The sequence below is a fragment of the Arvicola amphibius genome, chromosome 4 (assembly GCF_903992535.2).
Source record: "Arvicola amphibius chromosome 4, mArvAmp1.2, whole genome shotgun sequence".
In the NCBI taxonomy this organism is placed as follows: Eukaryota; Metazoa; Chordata; class Mammalia; order Rodentia; family Cricetidae; genus Arvicola; species Arvicola amphibius.
In genome coordinates this window covers 17814354-17835721 of record NC_052050.1, presented here as the reverse complement: position 1 = coordinate 17835721, position 21368 = coordinate 17814354, and the positions used below count along the sequence as shown (strand labels likewise).

The window sequence follows — 21368 nt, the reverse complement described above, 5'->3', positions numbered from 1 at the left end:
GCCACTGCCCAATGACCATTTTTGGTCCTTACTGCTGGTCTAATGTAGGGAACCAATGGAGACAGTGAAGTCCATGGGGAGCCACCTTAGTCTTCGAATGGCATTCCTGTCTACAGGTGAAGTCACACTTGCACGTGGTAGTCATCTGGGCAATACACAATGCCCAGTCTGTGGGTACACCAATAAACTAATCAAAGTAAAATTTCTAAAAGCTCCCAGGGGACCATGATGTAGAGCGCCAACTTCTAGAAACATGGATGAGATGGGGAGATATGTTGCAGCAAGGTTCTGCCAGCTTGCCTTTAGCCTTCTGTGTAGGTGAGGCAAACTGTCCTTCACTGTCAGTCTTCCCAACCCTTTGAGTTAGATCTATGTTATACCTGCTGTGCAGACAGTGGCCAAGTTTTAGCGGCTTTCCACAGAAGCTGATTCCTTTTGTGGCTGTAGTCCCAACTCTTCCAACCTGCCTCTTGCATACCCCGAAGATGCTCTGATAGGAACGGTTCTGCTGCATCGGAGCAGGCGAGCCCCTGCCAGATCCCCAAACCTCTTCCCATCCTGTTTCCTCCTCCTCTCAGGTGCTATATGAGGTGAAACAGCAGAGGGGAGAAATGTTTCCCATGCCTGTTTGCAGCATTGCAGAGTGCTGAGGAAGGGCTAGAGAGGATGGAGTCTGAAAACTTGGTCATCTTTTGTCAGACTCCTGCAGTTCTAAAGCAGCCCAGAGCTACTGCTCTGCAGAGACATTAGCACCTTAAGGGAACCAGGCCGAAACTATCCAGTGTACCAAGCAAGGGCCTCTGGGCAGAGCAGTCATGGATGAAGAACTGTCACCCCCTAGTGGCAAAATGTGGGTATGGTACCACTTGGCTCTCAGAGACATTCATGCATAGCCTTCCCCTTTTCAGTTTAGAACTAGAATTGGCCATGTAAGCCTGGTATGATATTCTTCACTAAATGCTAGCTGGTTGCCTTGCTTCCGTGGAAAGCCGCTAAAACTTGGCCACTGTCTGCACAGCAGGTGTAACATAGGATCTAACTCAAAGGGTTGGGAAGACTGACAGTGAAGGACAGTTTGCCTCACCTACACAGAAGGCTAAAGGCAAGCTGGCAGTACGGAGGGTCTGGTCTTGGCCTGGGGACAAGTGACACCCCATCCTGTTCAGCCGGTAACAAGCTCCTCTACTGTTGCAAGTTCCAGGAGGGCTCCCAGAGTATGTCCACAGGACCTGTTTGAATTTTCCTGATTTGACATGTCTCTGCTTTCATGTTTGTGGTCCCAACTTTGTATTGTTTTATTTCCTTTTATGTGTGTGTGGGTGTTTGCTGTGTGCATTTGTGTACCACATGTGCCTTGGACCTTTGTAAGTGAGAGGTGGCTTTGGATCCCTGAACTGTAGTTAAGATGGTTGTGAGCCACTATGTAAGTGCTGGGAATCAAACCCAGTTCCTGTGGGAGAGCAGTCAGTGCTCTTAACTGCTGAGCCATCACTCCAGGCCCTAGTCCCTTGTTTTTTATTATGTGCCCCAGCAGTGGTGAGGATGGAGCCCAGTGTAGTGTGAACGCTAGACATGCACTGTGTCACAGAGTGACAGCCCCAGCCCCTAGTTGTTTCTGAGAGTCCTCAGCGCTTCTGGGTGAAGTAGGCCATAAGAAGACTCCATGTGGGACTTGCCAAGTCTTGTTCTTTATCTGGGTCCAGATTCTTTCCAGTGCTAGCATCCTAGGAGAACAGCTTTCTGTCTAGGAGGCAGCTGCTCCAACATGACAGGACTACCTCGGAACCTTAAGTACTGTTCTGAATCAGAAAGTCTGAGGATACCCCAAGAGCCTACACTTTCATGTTCCCAGCTGCCTGGCTCTGGCACACTGTGTAAGAATGCTTCTAGCCTGGAAACAAGGGTAGTCATGACAACGAATGTCAAGTGCTTTTGAAAAGTTTTCTAAACAAACCTCAACTTTATTCCACTGACATGAAAACAAGGGGCATAAGTATAATTTGCCAATCAAAGCTATTTAAATTCAACAGGGCAAACTGGCTTTCAAGAAAGTCTGGGGTAAAACCTGTAAAACTAGAGTATTTACTTGGTCCCTGTGTTTAGCTCTCTTTAAAGTGGCCAGATGTGGAGTACACATCTATGTAATATAGGCACCCCACCTGCTTCAAGCCATGCCACTTAAACTGCTGCACCAAGGTGTACACACCACCTGCTAAGCTGGAGCTTCTGGAAGCTCTACTAAGAACTCAGCGCCCCCTCCCCCACTAGAGGGCACCCCACTCAGGCTCAGGCCCCTTCGTACAGCTGAAAACTGAGGACAATTACACCCAGTCAGGTTGAGGTGTTCTCACAAGGCACTGAATGGGAATGATGCAAGGGAGGGCAGTCGTGAGGCAGCCAGCTCAATGCCCTGGGAGTCCAGATCCTCTGGCTACTGTCCCCTTCCCCAGGCAGTAAAGATGCTCACCCCACTACTAGTTTTATTTCAAAGTAGGGATACATGGCTGTGAAGGTGGGACATCAAGGTTATCAAGATCTTCAAAGACCATCTAAGGATCACCACAGGGCAAGCGTGGAACCCCATTATATACTACAAAACACTGTCCCAACAATCCCTAAGGACGGGGTGGGGGCTTTCGCTACATTTTCAGTCCAGATGGCTCTGTTCCAGCTTGTACATCTTCCAAAACATGCTGTCTGGTGGGATCGTCGGGTGCCGGGGGCACGGCAGTCATGCCCGTGCAGTCTAAAGTCCACTTTATGGTCAGCTAGGAGCTCATGCCAATCTGCCCCTCCAAACTGAGCTCTAAGTCTGAAGATGTGGCAAGCCTCTGTCCTCTAGGTGCCACTTTTCACCACAGGACTCTCACTTCTTCCTAGGGGGTCGCAGATTCCTACTTCCTGACCACCTAGGGCCCATTTAGCCTAGAGGGGAAGGAGCGACAGATACTGAATCTGACCAGAATCTGAAATTAATACCCTGGAAACTCCGATTAAAAGTGTGTGACAACTGAGAAAGTTCCCCAAAGGGACATCACAGATGTACTCAGGAGACCAACACTGCTATTCAGTAGGAGAGAGGTGGCATGTGACACACACTGTAAAGAAGGAAACAGCACAGAGGACACTTAAGCAAAGATAAGTAGGGCAATCAAAGGTAGGATTAATACTGATCAAGTTTCCAGTTCTGAGGAATTCTGAATGCCCAACTGTCCCACCACGAGACTACTAAATTTAGAATTGTTTGGGTGGGCAGGGCCTGTGACTGATGAACAAATAAATTCACTAGATCTTTCTGATACTTTCAGAGATTAATCACAATAAGCGTGCTCAAGATACATTAATTTTTAAACAAATTCTGCAATACACCAGACATTGACACAGCCTTAATCACAGCTGGGCAAAGTCAAAATGACCCTGAAACAGTCTCATAAAGACATACTTACCAGGGACATCTCCAGGGTGGCCTACCAGGGCTGGGAAGAATGGAAGCTTTGCTGGTTGATATTACTAATACATTTCAAGGGAGAGGAGAGACAGTCAAAGAATTTGAGATGATAGAACTAGATGAGTCTGTAACTTACAAGTCACCCTTTGCTCATGGCCCTTTCAAAGGGGCAAAGACCCACCCACTGAAGCCTGGGTGGAGGTGCCAAGCTACTGTCTCTGAATTGTAAGAGCCAAAAGTTATATTAACTGGAAAAACATTGGTGACTCAGGACTTGTGTCCAGACTGAACACTCCCCAGGAACACTGCTGGCCTCACCTCAGGAAGGATAAACACCCAGCAACCATGGCATGGAAAAGCTTACGTTATCACATCAGCTCCGATGTCTCAGCTTCCCTGGAGTAGCTGCTTCCAGGGAAGGGTGCCGTGTTAGCAGTTAGTCACACATGTCATGTTTTCTTAGGGGCTGGGACTGGGTAGTGGCTAGAAGGATGTGAGAACTGATCTCTCCCAGAAGGTGCAAGGAAAGACTTCTTTCCTCATCTTCTCACGTGTGCTTCCGCCCACCCATCAGGAGCCGCAGAGGCTGGGCGATGACACGTGGTCGGCAGTGTGGACAGTCCTGTGTGCAAGCCTCACCATGCAGGTTTTCCAGGGCAGACCACACAGCCTACCCATCCATCCCCGAGTGAGAGACAGATAACAGGGTCTTGACCCACTTCCTAAGCACCACACATCCTGGGGACCCTAGTTCCCACTCCCCAGATGTCACAGAAAACAAAGCAGGTTTGATACTAAGCCACAATTAGTCCTGGCGGAGGGGTGTCTTCACAGTTAAGGCATACATTTCAAAAGGTGGCCTCCCAGCCCACTTCTTGCTTGCACATGCGCACACGGTGGGAAGGCTATCTGTGCTGGGTGCAGCTGGCTCATGTCAGGTACTGTACCACAAGGAACATGACTGCACATGTGAGCAGCATCCCACCGATCATGAAGTACTTGTCCTGGAAGGCCCGCTTCTCAATTAGCCTCATCACTGTGTTGGACAAGCCGAGCATATTAGCAATGTCAAGGATCTTTTTCTGAGTCCCCTGGGGAGGTGAGAAGAGAAAGAAAAACAAGATCAACCTCGTTGTCAAGGGTAGTTAAAGAGCACCACAAGTCAGGGTTTTACTAACAGACACTGTCTTCTTGGTCATGCCTAGAGACGAAAGAAGGTAACATTCACCAGAAATAGATTCACTTTGCCATGGCCAACTTGTGTTAGGTCAAATGAAAAGAAGCCTTTTCCACAGATGGGGCTGGAACTGGCTAGACATCATACATATGTACATCTTACATGTACATATGTACATTTCATGTGTCAGTAAAAAGAGTGAACCTTGATTCACATTACATATAAAACTTGGGGCCGGGAAATGGCTCAGTAAGAATGCTTGCTGCATAAGCACAAGGACCTGAGTTCGGAACCCCAGAATCCACACAAAAGCCAGATGTGGTCAGTCTACAGCCCCAGTGCTGAAGGGGCTGAGACAAGAGCATTGCTGGGGCTTGCTGGTCCCCAGTCTAGCTCCAGATTCAGTGAGAGGCACTATCAGAGAGTCCTAGGGGGCACCTGTGTATTCAAGTAACACACTCATTCAAGATGGACCTCCAAATAAACACAAAAGCTGAAACTACAAGGAAGTTTCTTTTAAAAAAGAAAACAAAACATCAGGAGAAGATCTGAAAACTGAGAAGCAACCAGGTTATACAACTAGAGAATAAACACATTATAGTATAGATGGATGGTCATGGCTCGGCAATAAAAAGGACCTAATTAGCATATGTAACCAAACATGCCATAACATAAATGAACCTTGAACATAGAGGAAGAAGTCACACACACAATAGAAATATAGTTATATCAAGTTCAGTAGCCAGTACCCCAACACACATTGGACTTTCCCCAACCTTTTAAACTACTTTTCATTTTTTTAGTTTTTTGAGACAGGCTTTCTCTGTGTAGCTCTGGCTGTCCTGAAATTCGCTATGTAGACTAGGCTGGCCTCGAACTCAGAGATGAACCTGCCTCTACGAGTGCCACCACTTCCTAGCTTTTTAAGCTACATTTTCATTTTATACTAAGTCAATTCATGACAAATGTATTGCATATGTACAGAAGCAGACACTCCCCTCTATTAATCACAGGTAAACTATAAACGAGTATCTTTTCAGGAGTGCATTAAATTTTTAGAGGCAAAGTAGCTTAAATAGGAACAAATAAGCTCAGAAAAATAGAAAAAATGTGCAAGAGTGGTAAACATTAGTTATACCTATCTTTTAATATTATTTTTGCTTGTTTTCAAGTTAGGGTCTCCCTAGGTAACCCATGCTGGTCTAGAGCTCATAGCCCTCCTTCTGGTTCTCTCCAATGCTAGAATTCTAGGCATGTACCACCACATCCAACCTTTCCTATCCTTAGGGTATACAAGTGTGCACTGTGTGTGTTCAGGTTAAAACTTTTCCACTGTTAAGTGGAGAGCTGCTGCAGACAGAGCCACTATGAGAGGAAGAGCCTGTGGCAGAGTGTAAGGCGAGCAGAGGACAAACTCAAGCAGACCAACTATCCCAGTCTTGTTAGGATAGAGACTGGCCTGTCTACTGGTCATTCATACTTTATTGTGTCCTGTTTTGTTCCTTATTTGCTTGTTCCACTACTTTGTAATTAAGGCAAAGGAGTTCACTAGTCTAAGCATTCCGAACCACACTTCAAAACGTTTTACTCAAACACCTTTACTCTTCTGAAAATACAACTAATTTCTACATACGGTTTTTAAAACATATTTATTTATGTGTATGTGTGTGCCTGCATTTATATATGTGTACCACGTGTGTGCAGGAGCCTATAGCGGTCAGAAGAGGCACTGGATGCCCTTAGCTGGAGTTGTAGATGGTTAGCCACAATGTGGGTAAAGAGGATCGAACATGCATCCCCAGAAAAGCAGCTCTCATCTGCTGAGCGATCTCCTGCTCTACATACCATTATTTTTAAGATGAACCTTAAAACAGCTGAAAAGACAGGCTGGGCATGGGGCCAAGGACTGCTACTGCTCTTAAGCACAGGACTGGCGTATGAGACGCTGGACAGTGGTGGGCAGGAGCAGCTAGCAGGTCTTCTCCAGGAAGGCTTACATACAGCCTGAGATACTGCTAGCACACCAGTTCCAAGTAGAAGTTACCATAATAGGGATCCTCAACACTGAGCAGTTAGTTTCTATGGATCACAGCTCCCAAATAGCTCCATTTTAGTTTAGTTTTTAATTCTCAGGTTGCCTTCATTTATACGTAGTATATAATCAAATGTGGCAAAGTCTTCTTTGGTAACACTCTTGCCTTATCAGCTGTGCTAGTGCCATGACTTCTTAGGCAGCCGACAGCCCTGGTCCAGGGCCCAGCCTATGACACAACTGGAAGCAGCGCTGCTGTCAATTGCCCAATTACCTGAAATGTTCCATCACTGCCATATTTGTGAAAACTTTTGCAATGGGTGACAGACAAACATTTCCCAGACACATAAGCATTACCTATCATCACTGGGTTCATGCTCAGCCATCTCCCTGTGGACATTTCCAGAATAGCTTATATTCTTAAAAGCTATGTGGAAAAAGTTCCTCAGCTCCCTAGCTCCAGCAATCCTTGATAATGACCAATTCACTCTATAGAGTAGAAATCTTTAGGGCTTCGACTGAGTAAGTAAGTTGGTATTTACAAAGGAGTTGAAGTGAGACGGAGTTTGAAGCAGCAAAGAAATATGGCAAAGGTTGGGTATGGTGGTACAAGCATTTACTCCTAGCAGTTGGGAGGCAGAAGCAGGCAGATCTATGAGTTCCAAAGTTAGCCAGGGATACATAGAGAGATCTTGCTTCAAAACAAAAAAAGGGAGGGAGGGAGGGAAGGAGGGAGGGAAGGAGGGAGGGAGGGAGGGAGGGAGGGAGAAGGAGGGGAAAAAAGAAAGAAGGAAAATAAAGAGAAAAAAGAAAAAAGCAGAGATGTCATAAGGACATGAAGCCTCTTCTATAAATAAATATAAATGCTGCCACCACAATCAACTGCCTAAACCACATGGTGTGGCCCTCCTCATTGTTCTGTTTAAATGTATATCCAGTTTCTTATGAAATAACAAAACTAAGCACAGGTCACGATACATGGCGCCCAGTGTGCTCACACAGATGCTCTAGCCTTTGGTCCCTTTTCTAAAAGAACGCCCATTAATAAGCAACTAAAAGAAGAGGTCAAGGGAAGGAGACACAAGGTAACATGGACAGGAATTCAGAACCCATGGTCTGCCTAGACAAGGATCAAGAAGAACTTGGAGCCAGGAATGGTGGCACACACCTTCAATCTCAGCACCCAAGATGCAGAGGTAGCAGATCTCTGTGAGTTTGATGGCAGCTTAATCTATACAGCAAGTTCCAAGCCAGCCAGTTCTATGTAATGAAACAGTCTCAAAAAAACCAAACAAAGGAATCTTGGGCTGGGGATGCTGCCCACTGTAGGTAGAATGACTCATTACCATGTGTAAGCGTTACATTTGATTCTCTATATTGCAAATAAAAAAACGGAGGTCTTAAGTCAAACCAGTCAGCTGTCAGAGGAGACTAGAAAATGTTTCACAACAGTGAGAAAATGGGACCTGTGTTAAAGATCCTGCCTTAGGGTGAGAGTGCAGACTACTCTGTGGCCATGCCTTCTAAAACCACCTGAAAGTGACCATTTATTTCAAAAAGTCCCTATTTCCAACTATAACATCAAAGCGATTATCCAGTTCTTTCATGCTCTTGTTCCTCTTGAATGGTTTAGGAAGGAAACTTACTGGCCCAGGTAGGAGATCAAGAGCAAGACAAAAGGAGGGACGGAGGGAAAAGGGAGTCAAGATCACAAGGTTCAAGACCCACCACCTGGACAGGCTTCCTGGCAAGCCACCTCTGCTAACGGTGCACATGAACTCCTCAGTGAGACTTCAGGAGGAAGCCAACGCTCCATCAATAACCTCAACTCCACTAACTCTACATTAGTGCCACATGGATGTGTTTTGTAAAAGTCTTGATTTCCCCTGAGCTGCGGGAAAGAGGACAGTTCTCTACAAAAAAGGCAGGGGTAGCCAACCGTATCTGTAGACTTCTTCAGTGGCTGTTCTGAAAGGGAAGCACTCTCCTGGGCCATTGGAAATGCTCTAACATCAGTAGCCTATCAATTTCTCTCCCTGGTAAAGATGGTGGGAGCTGCTCAGAAGCATACTGGATGCCTATAGAGCAGATGGCTCAATGTGCTCCAATAAAAACTAAGATAATGGTCACACTTACAAGTGACTTTCTCAGAGCCCAATGGCTGGCAATGCTTTATTCTCGGGGGGGGGGGGGGGTGAGGGGGGGGAGGATCACACCTCCAAACCATCAGGGCTGCCACCGGAAAAGGCTGAGGCTGAATCACTGTGACTGCCATCAGTCTGTGTGATGTTTCCGTAAATCATCCAGGGTCAGGGTCTCAACAGTGCTAACAGGGCAGCCTCTTGATCTGTGGCTACAAGAGGAAGAGATGCAAGCAGGCCACCACGAGCTCTAAGACCCACCTACTGCAGAATTAGGCAGCCTGAAGACACGACCCTAAGATAAGTACAAAACAAAGCCTCCATCACAGCACACTCCACAGCTGGAATCCCACAGGAAGACTGCCATGCTTTCCTTCTTATGAGAGCAAATCTGAAGAAGCACTTCACTTCTCAGTCTGGCATTGGCCCCTCTGTAGCAACCTCAACTTCACACAGGGTCATAAAAGGACAAAGTCCTAGTTACGAAGAAATGCCACTGGGTTTCGTGACAGGCACTGGCAAACTTGCAAGCTCAAGGACTTGGCCTTACAGTCACAACAACATGAGCTGGGGACACAGAAACAAAATAGAAATACAGATGCTAAACCATAGGGCAAGACCAGAATAAGAGGCCTTCTCTCTATTCTCCAGCAGGGACCCCACCTTCAAGGTCAGTCTCTGGGCCCTCAGTCCCTCCAGAATACTGTGCCCGCCTCCAATGAGGTCATCCATGCCGTGGTGAATGTTCTGGAGGGAGGAATTAAACTGCAGTGATTCATCCATGGGTATGGTGGTGTCAGAGTCCTGTGAAAGAAATGCAGGCACTTGATTAACTTCCCTTGCCAGTCAGCTCCTGGGGTCTGCTCTGCCTTTTGGCCAAGGTCAAGCCAGAAGAACCAGAGGAAACAATGCAGGAATCAGAGAGTCAAAGGGAAGAAAAAGCAAAGTAAAGGTGTGTGTATGGGCGTGGGGTCTGTACCACAATAGCAGAGGTGTCAGGTCCATCACTCTCCAAGTGAGTTGTTACAGTTTGGTTTTCTGCATCTGTCACATCTCCACTGAGGAAAAGCAGCTATTCCTTCAAGACCTCATTCACTTCTCCTAAAGGTTTTCTCTGGCTCCTCCCGAAGATAGCTGTTCAAATGTTCCTTTACACGGCTTCTTGCTTATATGCTATTACATGTCTGCTTTTGTTCTTTAGCTATTTTATCTATAGTTTATCGCTTTGATTAGACTACAGATCCAAGGGGTGGTGCTTTCTACTGAAGGCTTATGGGTGTTCAGGATGGGAACTCACTTCTGAGGAGGCAGGAAAAAGCCACTAAAGAAAAGAAAGGTAAGTGGAAGACGAACAAAGACTACAGGCTGATAACAGGCTATCTAAAAGGCTTGGGATCTGAGTGTCTCAGACTTCAGGACTCTGCAGACTTTGGAAAGGAGTCTACCTACTGAGGAGCTCCTTTGGATGCTGCACCTTCAGACTGAAGATGCCTCATCAGTACAGACCAAGCCCTTTTACTTCACACATCCATTTCCCTAAACTCACTCAATATGCTGGGAGTCATTCCTGTTCTCCCCATTTTGCAGATGAAGAAAGTGAAGCCCAAAGGGATGGAATAACATACCCAGATAGGTAGGATCCCAGGGCAGAGTGCACAGCCAACTCTCAATTGTACCCACACTGTAGACAAAAACACTAAGAATAGTCCTGGTGGCTCTAACCTCACAGTCTGGGCTCGGGAGAGGACCAGTTCATCACCAGCTGTGGGTGCTCTCCTTCCTGCTGTTTGACTGACCCAACCTCCTGCCAGGTAATACCCCTTCTACCACTGAAGCCCCAATTCCCACTGGCAGGAAGATAAACCATTTGTTCTGCTGCTCAAGTTCAGAACCAGCCTTTAGGTGGACATTCTGAATTTCCCTCTAACAGAACTGCTCAAAGGGCGGAGCCATGTTTAGTAATTTTGTCAAATGTCTTACTTGGTACCTTGGTGTTGATTCTAATGTTAAGAGAGTCAATGGCTCCCCTTATCCTGCAAGCATTTAGTGACTTTACACACAAACCTGCCTTACACTCATTCCCATCTGGAAAGGGACGGGTGGTAGGTATCCTCTTTTACAATAGGTAAAATGACTAAAGAGAAGCTTCATTTGGTGAGTCAATGTTTCTGAGTAGCCTAGTGAATGTGGTGCCACATCAGGATGGCAGTCAACAAAATAATCCTAAGAGGTCCTCTCTGGCCCCAAAATGCCTGACGTGACCTATCTTATTCGGTATCTTACAGCATGCTGCATTTGTGACTTGCTAATCACCACAACCTGCCAGTCCACCTGCTCTGGAAAAACAAAACTATGAAGTCATTCCTGAGGCACTTGAAGAAATGCACGACAGCAGGGGGATGGAGTGATGAGTCTATCCCTCAGCCAGTGAGAATCAGGAAGAAGGGGCATTGCTTGGCAGGAGGCTGTGTCGGTCAGACAGCAGGAAGGAGAGCACCTGGTTCTCTCCCAGCCCAGTCTGTGCGAGATTAAAGGTACCAGGATCACTCTTAGTGTTTCTGTCTACAGTGTGGTTACACAAGGGCAAAGTGCCAGGAATTCTAGCGGCAGGTTTAAAAAGTAACAAAATATAAAGCCCAAACCCACCTCACTTGGTAGAACACACTACACAGGACCCCAGGAAAGGCCAGTACATTGCACATACAGAGAACGATCCTACTGAAGCTAGAAGGCAGAGGTGGGGCTTCCAGGAAATCAAACATACAAACCAAGAAGCTACTCCAAAAGCAATCCATCTAACACTAAATATCTGTTAGCACGTCTCTCCAAATTACATTCAGACCAGGAGCAAAAACATTTTAATGCATCTGAGGCTGAAACCACACACACACACACACGCACACACACACACACACGCACACACACACACACACGAACACACCATGACAATGCCTGAATTAAACATACACACAGCACAATGGCAGTGCTTGAAACATATGCACATGCACGCAAGCACACACACAGCACTAAAGAAGTGCCTAGAGGCAGCTGCGTCTCTATAGATGGGCTAAGTTCTAATCGTCTGCCTCCATGAGATCACAAAACACCTGGACTGTGTGAGCTTCTACCTCTGCCCATTCCTTCAATTTAACTGCCTCCTCTTCAGGTTTTCGTGTTGGAAATTCCCATCTAGGTATAGTCTTAGTGACAATGTACAAAATCCCCTGTCAGTACCGTTTAGTCTCCTCCTCAGTCGGCTTCAAGCACCCCACTAAGGGGTGATGCCTGGTGACCTGCACTTAGGCCCCCCTCCCCTCGTGTCTGCTTACGTTAGTGGTGAAAGTGCGAGACAGAAGCTCCTCTCGTTGTCTCTCCTGCTGCTCCCGGGTATAGCGCCGGTGCTGAAAGTTCCTGAGGGCCGTCTGCAGGTGCTGGACATCATACTTCAGTTGGTCGACACGGCTGGAATTAATGAGACAGAGATTAGTTCCAGGAACTGAGGATAGCCAACTCTGAGGCAGCCTGGCTTTGGACTCAGGGAAGAAGACCCGGCTTCATGGCTCCTCACAGTGCCCGCACCAGCGCCTACACTGAGAAGCAAAGATGCTGAGTCGAGCAGCAGCTTGTGGTTAAGGTGGATGGAATCATGTACGATTCCAGCAGCTTTACTTAAAGTCTGCTAGACTCCAGCTCTTCAGGGAACAGGTGACAGGAAGCAGGCTTGATGACCCCTTCCTGACCTTCCGTGAGTTAGTCCACACTCCTGGAAGAAGCCCAAGGGCAGCTAGGAGGTAAGAGCAGCAATGAGGTTTCATGGAACTTTTAGGAGCAGGGTTTGGAGTGGTGGTGAGGGGAGTTTTCCTTTGATTTCATGGTGGGGTATCAAACATTTGATCAGTACTTCATTATAAACAGACTGATTGAGGTGATTAGGACAAGGCATTTCAGCCCAACAGAAGCCAGCGGGAACTAAACCGCAGAGCCAGACTCCCCAGCTGCATTATACTTTCAGGGTCTCATCAGAAAATGCATATTTTCAGAGTGACCTCAAAGAAACAAGAGATCATAATCACTGACAAAAGAAGCATGGGACGATGATCACAGGCTTCTGAGTCACAAACCTCCTCCTTTTAGAGGATGTATAACTTAGAATTGTGTATTTTAGGGAGACTATCTTTGCATAGTCTTCGTTTCTGTAGTATGTACCCAGATTTTCAAAATATTCTAGTTTCTAGTGTGACAAAAGGCTGCCTGGGTGGGCCTGCAGTATCTGAGCCATGTCAGGGATCAACACTTACAGTTTGGCATTCTGCCTTTTATTAGGTGGCTCTTTGCTCGACAAAATCTCCAGACGCTCTAGATGGCTGAATATCTGGTCTATGCTTGCTTGGATTTCATTTTCTACTACTGCACAAAAGAGAGAGAAAAAAAAATAATTGCTGGAAAAAAGATAACAAACTTAAATTAAGAGTGACAAATGTTGCCGGGCAGTGGTGATGCACACCTTTATCCCCAGCACTCAGGAGGCAGAGGCAGGCGGATCTGAGTTAAAAGCCAGCATGATCTACAGAGCAAGTTCCAGGACAGCCAGGGCTACACAGAGAAACCCTGTCTCACCCCACCCCCAAAAAAGTAATAAATAAAACATTTTTCCATAACACAAACTAAAACGTGTATTTCAAAAGGAGCACAATACATAAAAAGATGAATCAATTCAAGGTATATTGTTTCAAAGCATGTGTGTTCTTATATGCATTCAGACATGCATAGCTACACATAGCTGTTAGCTGCCCTGGTTTTAAAGTAGAAGTCATGTCTGAAAAACATAAACTCCCCACCTTTAGAAAATAAACATTTTTTATTGTCCAAATAACTCTGTTAAGCTAAATTTTTTATATAGTTCTATTTGAGTTGGGTATCAGAAATAGATAATAAGCCTCTAGTAAAACGGCGGGCAACTGAACTCCTCATAGATGAGGGATGCTTTAAAAAAAAAAAAAAGCATAAAGGAAAGGGAAAATTAGTATGGAAACACCCAGAGGCATTCTGAAAGCATGGGTAGGCCGAGGTGTGGAGCCCTCAGAATAGACCACATATCAATAGGAAAGACCCAGGAAAGAGCCCGCAGAGGTAGGGAGTGTGATAGTCACTTTCCTTATCCCCTTTGATAAGGCTGTCAAAATGACCTCTTTCCATTTCTAATCAGGCACCAGTGAGATTATTGGGAAGGCAAACAAAGGCCAGTCGGCAGAAACTAAACTGCACAGAGCAAGCATCCAGGCGGCTGCCTTCCCCACCAAGAAATGACAACCCTGGCACCAGCCCTTCCTAGGCCCCCGCACCTGCAGCAAACACGGCTTAGACTAGAGCGTTGTAGAGTGCAGAGCTAAGGGAAGGGCCACGCTGAGGAGCCATGGAAAAAGAGGAAACAGAAACAGGCCTGGCGAGAGCTGGGCAGCGAGGGACAGAGCTTCTGTGGGAGGTCTACAAGGCTGGCTCAGAGAGAGGCCCTTTGCTTGGAACAGGAATGAAACGCCAAACCACAACCCCACATGCTTCTCAAAAGAAACTGTGGTGTGGGAACTAAACTAATTAATATTGCTAGTTGTTTGGATAATCCTACTAAGAAGCCAGAATTCTCAGCTCAGGAGAGATGGCCAGTTCCAGGTCAACATGTCTGAATTTTCAGACTAGGTAATATGATTAAGAGAGATGGAGAAAGAGCTTCCATTCCCATAAGGCCATGTCAGGTTGAGTGGAAGGGTAATGGGGGATAAAAACTGGTGGACTCCAGAGGACACAATCAGGGAACTGAGACTTGGCCAGCGGTTTTTCTGTTCATCCTAACAACTCATTCCACGCTGAGTCACTAAGCCCCCAAGGCAGAATGCAGTCAGGAAACCCAGCCCATTAGCCCCGTGTCATCAGAGAAAGGACTCTGCTCTCCCTGGTTAATTACTCACAGTGCACAGACTGCCTGTCTGCCGTCTCCAGGCGTCCCATGTGAGACTGGATCTCGTGGACCTGCCTATCAAAGGAAGAGGGAGGAAATGAGTGAGACAGGAATAATCACTGGCACTTCAGTCAGGAAAGACAACTTGTTCTAATGCCATCTTACAACTGATTTCAACTGACAGTGCTGCTGAACTGTAAAATTTAGATGTGGCACGTTAGGCCACCCATTTTGGCATCGTTTCTAATATCCTAATGCTAATAATAATACTGCTAGCATTTAGTGAGTGCTTACTGTATCTGAGACACTGCTAAGTCAATAACCCTGAAAGGAAAAGCACTATCACCATTCTCATTTTATAAATAAAAACTGAAACCCAGAAAGGTCATTAAAGTTGCTCAAGGCCACACAGCAGGCGATAAACCTCACCGAGGATCCAGCCAATCCCACTCTCTGTTCTGTGACCCAATGTGCTAAGCACTGGTCTGCCTACCAAGAGTCAAAGGGCAGGGGAGATACAATCCTTGCCCCTGAGAAACAATGTAATTAGGAACTGAGGCCAGATGGACATGAAAAATCCCTGAGAAAACTTACGAGAAAACCAACACACAGAAGCAGAAGCAAACAAAGTTGAGGGAGGAGCTGTGTACAGTGGGGCAAAGGAAATAGGAAGGCTGGGGCTGAGAACGTGTAAACTGTGCCATTTTGTGGATGAAGGAGTTGTGTTTGCTTGTTTTTGAGACAAGATCTCATTTATGTAGCTGAGGCTCACCTTGAACTTGTGATTCTCCTGCCTCAGCCTCCACAGTGTTGGGTGTGCATGTCACCATAGAATAAGCTATGCAGAAGGCTTGCAAGGCACTTCATGTGGTGTAAAAGCAGCAGCTGTGCTTGAAGGGCACCGCAGAGACAGCAGAGGGAGTAGGCCCTGGAAGATAGGTATCTCCTGTTTGGTAAACATCTTTCCCTGACAACAGGGGGGAACTGCCATTTATTTGGAAATGCAACAGGTCCCAGACATTAGGCCCAGAGCACTCTCTGGAGACTTTCCAGGCCAAAGTCACCTTCCAATCTTTCTTAGTGGTTCCCCATCACTTGTCAGCTCCTGGAATGCAGCTTATGTTAGCCCCAATGCCTCCCGAGCTTGTACAGGCTCTCTGCACAGAGCCTGTGTGAGGAGGTCTCATCCCCCGCCCTTAAGGGGAAGTACAACAGCTTTTCTCCACTGTGAATTTTATCAAATTTTACCAGGACCAGCCAGGAGCCCCGATCTTGCTTCACTGTGTCTCTAGCCTTTTTCAGGGAGTTCTTGTAACTTCTAAGTGTGACCTATGGCACCAGAACCCAATCCAGCTGTCCAAGACTTCCTGAATGCTCCAAGGTAAGCCTTGTGACCCCGAGAAGCAACCTGTCAGCTGCTTCAGGAAAGGAAATATGGGGTGCTTTGGAGGGGGCGGGATGGGGCAGAGGCAGTGGAGATACAGAGGCTGGTGCAGGGATGCAGATGGAGCTAATTGCTATGTGGAACACCTGGGTGAGGACAACAGCAGGGACTGGAGGTTTGATGGGCAGGAAAATAGGATTCCTATTGGTAGAAGTAGAACACAGGCAAGGAAGTAAACTTGTAAAGGTGACTTAAAGCAAACACAAAGTTGGTGTCATTATCCACAGGAACAACAAAAAAGAAAAAGAAAAATAGAGGCAGCAAAACAAACAAAAAACCCATAACCAACCCTATTCTGAAGAAGTATATGGAAGTTGACTCAATAAATCAAGAAATAAGCAAATACATCAGTAGCACATAAACAGATACTTAATGTACTAGGTTTTTCTTTTTCCATTCAATATCATCTTATCTTAAAGACTTAATGCCCACACTAATACGACTAGATCAAGTTTTTATTTATAAGCATTTATTTACTTAGTGTGTGTGAAGGTGCAATTGAGTCAGAGTGGAAACCGGAGGACAGCTTGTAGGAGTTAGTTTTTTCTTCCACCACATGGGTTCTGGGGCTCAAACTCAGGTTATCAGGCTTGGCAGCATGCCTTTTCACCCACTGAGTTATTTGCCAATCCTGCTAGCTTTTATTTAATCTGCTGAAATTAATCTGAGTTCTTTCTTGATGAGCAATTCGGTAGTTATTATATTATTAGCAGTATTGATATGTCTCTCACTGAATAGATCCACACACAGTCCTTTATTTGAAACCCTTAAACACAAGGAACTTTGAACTTCTTTTTTAATTTTCAGAAAGAATTATGTTTCATGAGCTGGGCATTGTGGTGCACGACTTTAGTCCCAGCACTACAGAGACAGAAAGGCGGAGGGACCTCTGAGTTTGAGGCCAGCCTGGTCTTATATAGTGAGTTCTAGGACAGTCAGAGCTACATAATAAAGTGACCTATCTCAAAAAAGAAAGAAAGAAAGGAAGGAAGGAAGGAAGAAAGATGTGACCATAGAAAACAAGTAGCACATATTGCCTGTGAACACAAGTGTAAGAAGAATAAAACGATGTGAAGATGGCAAACTCTGGCGGTGAGAACAGATATAGGTGCTTTTGATTCAGCTTGTTTATAAATCAACTATCTGGAGCACTTATATTAATATGAATCCTAACATTGGGTGATGTTACTTTTATTTTTATGTGTGTTTGCAATATTTCATAAATAAGAAAAATAGGTTTTTCCAGATGTTAATGATTTAATAAAACTCATTACTTACTTATTCATATACTCATACATTCAACAACAAATGGGCTATATAACCATAATGACCCATGGGAAAGTGGGAAACGAAACTAAAGGTCTTCTGCGGTGGGAAAGAACACAATAAGGATAACTCTAATCTTGGCTGATTTAAAGATGTGTTGGTTTCTTCCATGGTATCTATGATATATGAAGCCTAAAGACAGTACAGATTGAGATTTGTGGTTAAATAAAGATACCAAAGGATGCTCTTCAAATAACTGGAATGGGCTGGGCACACACCTTTAATCCCAGCACTTGGGAGGCAGAGGCAGGCGGATCTCTGTGAGTTTGAGGCCAGCCTGGTCTACAGAGTGAGTTCCAGGGCAGTCAGGAGTACACGGAGAAACTCTGTCTCGAAAAACCAAAATAAATAAATAGAACAAACGACTGGAATGGATGAGAGAAGTTGAAAGGGGTTTGTCTCCTACTTCTGCTGAAGGGAGTCCCCAAAGCAAAAGGTACATGTTCCAAGACACCGTATTTCAGCTTTACATAGGAAACAAATTACAAATTGCACAATTATGCTGTCTTCTTGAAAAACAGAAAAGGAAGGCGCCCCTACCTGTGCCACATCAGGCCCATGAACTGTCTGGGATCTTAAAAGGGTCGTCATGACCAAAGACAGAACTGGAATGGAAGCGCTTGTCTGAGATTTTCAAGGGCAGGCAAAACAATAATAATACCCTAAAAACTCTTTGGCCAGCTTTGTTATACTAAGCTAAAAAGGATAATTTTAAGAAATTACTGATGTTCCCCATTTAATTTCTATTTATAAGTTCTGTTTGGCTCTGAATGTATTAGAAAAGATAAAACCAATAAAGTTCAGCCTCTACATTCCATGCTAGGAAATAAATGCAAACAGCATGGCATGTGTGACTGGCATGGGGGAAGCTAATACAGCACTTGGAGAATCCAATTCCACTCAAGTGGGAACCAAACAACACCTACACAGTCAAGAGACAGGTGATACCCAAATATGACTTGGGGGTGTAGACATGACAGAAAAAGAAGCCTCAGGTTTTTCTAAGCATGGAGTCCACCATGGATATGGGTTACATTATAGCCAAGCAGAGAGAGAGTACATATTAAGCAGAGGCATTGCTTTTATTTTTTAAGTTGAACTGATCGAATTCAACTATGCAAGCTGACAGACACTTTGCAAGTCATTTAACTCCTTGGTGCCCCTGTCTCAAATATACAACTGAGCTGCTAATGGTAACAATTATTTGGAAGACTGCAGAACCCAATGCAGTATGAAAATGCTGTGTAAACTAAACAGCATCAAATTAAACTGTTGTTGCTTTTCAAGTCATGAGTGTGGTGGTATATGTCTTTAATCCCAGCACTCAAGAGACAGAGGCAGGTGGATCTTTGTGAGTTCTAGGGCAGCCTGATTTTCATAAGAGTTTTCCAGGTCAGCTGGGGCTATACAGTGAGACTCTATCTCAGACAGACAGACAGACAGACAGACAGAGTAGTGGGTTAGTCTGGGTGTGACAGTGCTCACCTGTCATCTTAGCACTTGAGACAAAGAAGAAGGTGGACTCTAAATTCAAGGCCAGCCTGAGCCACACAGCGAGTTCTCAGCTATACAGGGAATTCCCGTCTTGAATACACACACACACACACACTAAGAGAGAGAGAGAGAGAGAGAGAGAGAGAGAGAGAGAGAGAGAGAGAGAGAGAGAGAGAGAGAGAGAGAGAGCGAGAGAGCAGTGGAAACCACCTGGTGATTTTCACATCTTCCACTCTGCCTCTGTAGCTAGTCTTTACCTCATAAGGCAAACTGACAAGTTGATCTAGAGATAATAGTTCTTAAAACTACCTACGCACTAAAACCAACTGGAAAGCCTGTTCACTATAGAGCTGTTTGTATCCAAGACGTATTTAACCTGCACAGTCTAGAAATGAGACCAAGCGTGGCAGACTGAACAACACAAGGAACAAATATAACCATCTTTACAAGCACAAGTATCTCAAAAACGGAAGTCTGGCTATTGCTTCTCCATAAAGCTCACCTTAGTGAATTATTATTATTACTGAAGTATAAAATGACCTGTTTGCATCTTTTCTTTCCATTCATTCCTGCGCAGGACTTTTCCAGTTAAATGACTTTAAATAATTGATTTAATGTCAGGTACTTTCACAGTAAGACAGTCACAGCTCAAGTTCAAAGTTCTAGAGAGATGAGTATGTTCTATGTATGTTGTGTCAACTCAGCAACTAGCAGATTAACCTCAATGCAGTGCTAGGCCTCTGTGCCTTGCTGGGTATAGGACCTGTTCTTAGCAACGTGAGTGTAATTTTCTGTTTCATTCCTTCCCAAGTGGCTCAAAAGCTAGCCTTTTTTATCTCTTCCTACATTTTTATATAATATGCAAACTGTCATTATAATGCAATTTCCTTATTTTCCCTCTCCCAAATCAAACATTTTGTTGTCAAAGGAAAAGGAAAACCATAAACTCAGAATATCAAAGAGAAAGAAAACAGCCACCGTCTTACTTCCATTCCTTCTGCTATGAGTTTACTAGGGAGGCTGGATGACTAGTTTATTTCATTCTCAGACCCAAGGAGTATGATACTTTGGTGTTGTCCTAATACAGCTACAGAAAATTCTTAAAATAGCATAGGTATGGCCCCTTACCATGGCCAGCTACATGTCTGGCAAGGTGCCAAAACACAGGACACTGTAAATAAAGGAAACTAATTTAGCTATGAGACGCTAATCTAAACTCAATGTTTCAGTTTCCTTAAAACTAACTTGTCATCAAATATGACTGACAATAATAGTCTGTTACCTGCATTTCTTTGTGTCACAAACATATGTTCTTTAATATCCAATCAAAAACACAGAACACTTTTCGTACAACCCATAACACTCCCACTGGACAATGAACTCATGGACACAAGCTTCGTCAACTGCATCTCTGTTTCTGAAGCTCTACCAACCCGGAGGACTAAGCTGGCGGGTGCTGTACAAAGCTGGGGGTTGGGGTGCTAGTTTTCCTTCCCAAAAGGCAGTCAACGGCTTGCAGCAGGAGCTACCCGGCCCAAGACTTCGCGCCCAGACCGGCCCCCTCTCACAGCTGAGGACATCCCGCTAGGGGCTGAGAGGTGGGGAGCAGCCCCTGGCGGAAAAGCTCGACCTCCACAATGGCAGTCGCCAAAGCCCCGAGCCCCAGGGGCCGCCTCCCGGGCCGAGCCCAGCCCGCTCCCCGACGCAGCCCTCACTTGTGCGTTTGTTGGTACAGCGGCTCCATGACGCCGGGCGAGCCGGCCTGCGGCTTCCTCGGAACACGTCCTCACAGCCCCATTTCCGGCTTCCGGCTTCCGGTCTCAGGACCCGCCCTTTTGAGTAAGGCGCCCGCGACTGTGCCTGTCCCGTGGGGCTTGTGAGGTCGGAGAAGGGGTTGCGTGGAGGGAAAGTAGTGTGCAAAGGATGGGTGTGGCTCGAGGCTTGGCCCAGCGGGGAGCGACTGGGGAGGTTTTTTTGCTGAAGCCCAGCTTCAGGTTTGAATCAGGTATCGGAGAGGACGGTCGCGAGGTACTGACGTCAGAGCCTCAGCGAGAAGTCGCCGGCGACTTTCTCTACCCCGCTCTTCACAGCGATTTCCGGCTGGACTTCTTAAACTGTGATTACGGGTCTGGGGATTTCGTTCCTCAACACGAATGCTTTTCCTGTCTCGAACTCGTCCGCCCACTAGTCTTCCCATCTCCTTCTTGATTTCCGTTCAGCCCACAGTTAGCATGTGTCCTGTGTGACGTGGAACAACCAAATTCCTTCTGTTCTTCAAGAGGTTGGACTAGAGAAGGAAATACGATCTGTGTACAAATAAGCATTCCAAAAGGTAGAAAAATCCCAATAAATC

General features: G+C 45.6%; 1 protein-coding gene across 2 annotated transcripts; it reads right to left on the bottom strand.

The window, feature by feature from the left end:
- Positions 1 to 2463: 2463 nt before the first annotated feature.
- Positions 2464 to 20843, bottom strand: Gosr2 (golgi SNAP receptor complex member 2). 2 transcript variants are annotated; one of them, XM_038327519.1, is made up of 6 exons: positions 20731 to 20838; positions 14762 to 14826; positions 13097 to 13205; positions 12128 to 12260; positions 9462 to 9602; positions 2464 to 4539 (listed from the first exon to the last, which is right to left on the bottom strand). In XM_038327519.1, the coding sequence occupies exons 1-6, from the start codon at positions 20757 to 20759 to the stop codon at positions 4378 to 4380; spliced, it is 639 nt and encodes a 212-aa protein (XP_038183447.1). In that variant the 5' UTR covers positions 20760 to 20838; the 3' UTR covers positions 2464 to 4377. The 2 variants fall into 2 exon arrangements, with proteins under 2 accessions (XP_038183447.1, XP_038183448.1); XM_038327520.1 differs by lacking the exon at positions 9462 to 9602 and having other exon boundaries at positions 20731 to 20843.
- Positions 20844 to 21368: the final 525 nt, after the last annotated feature.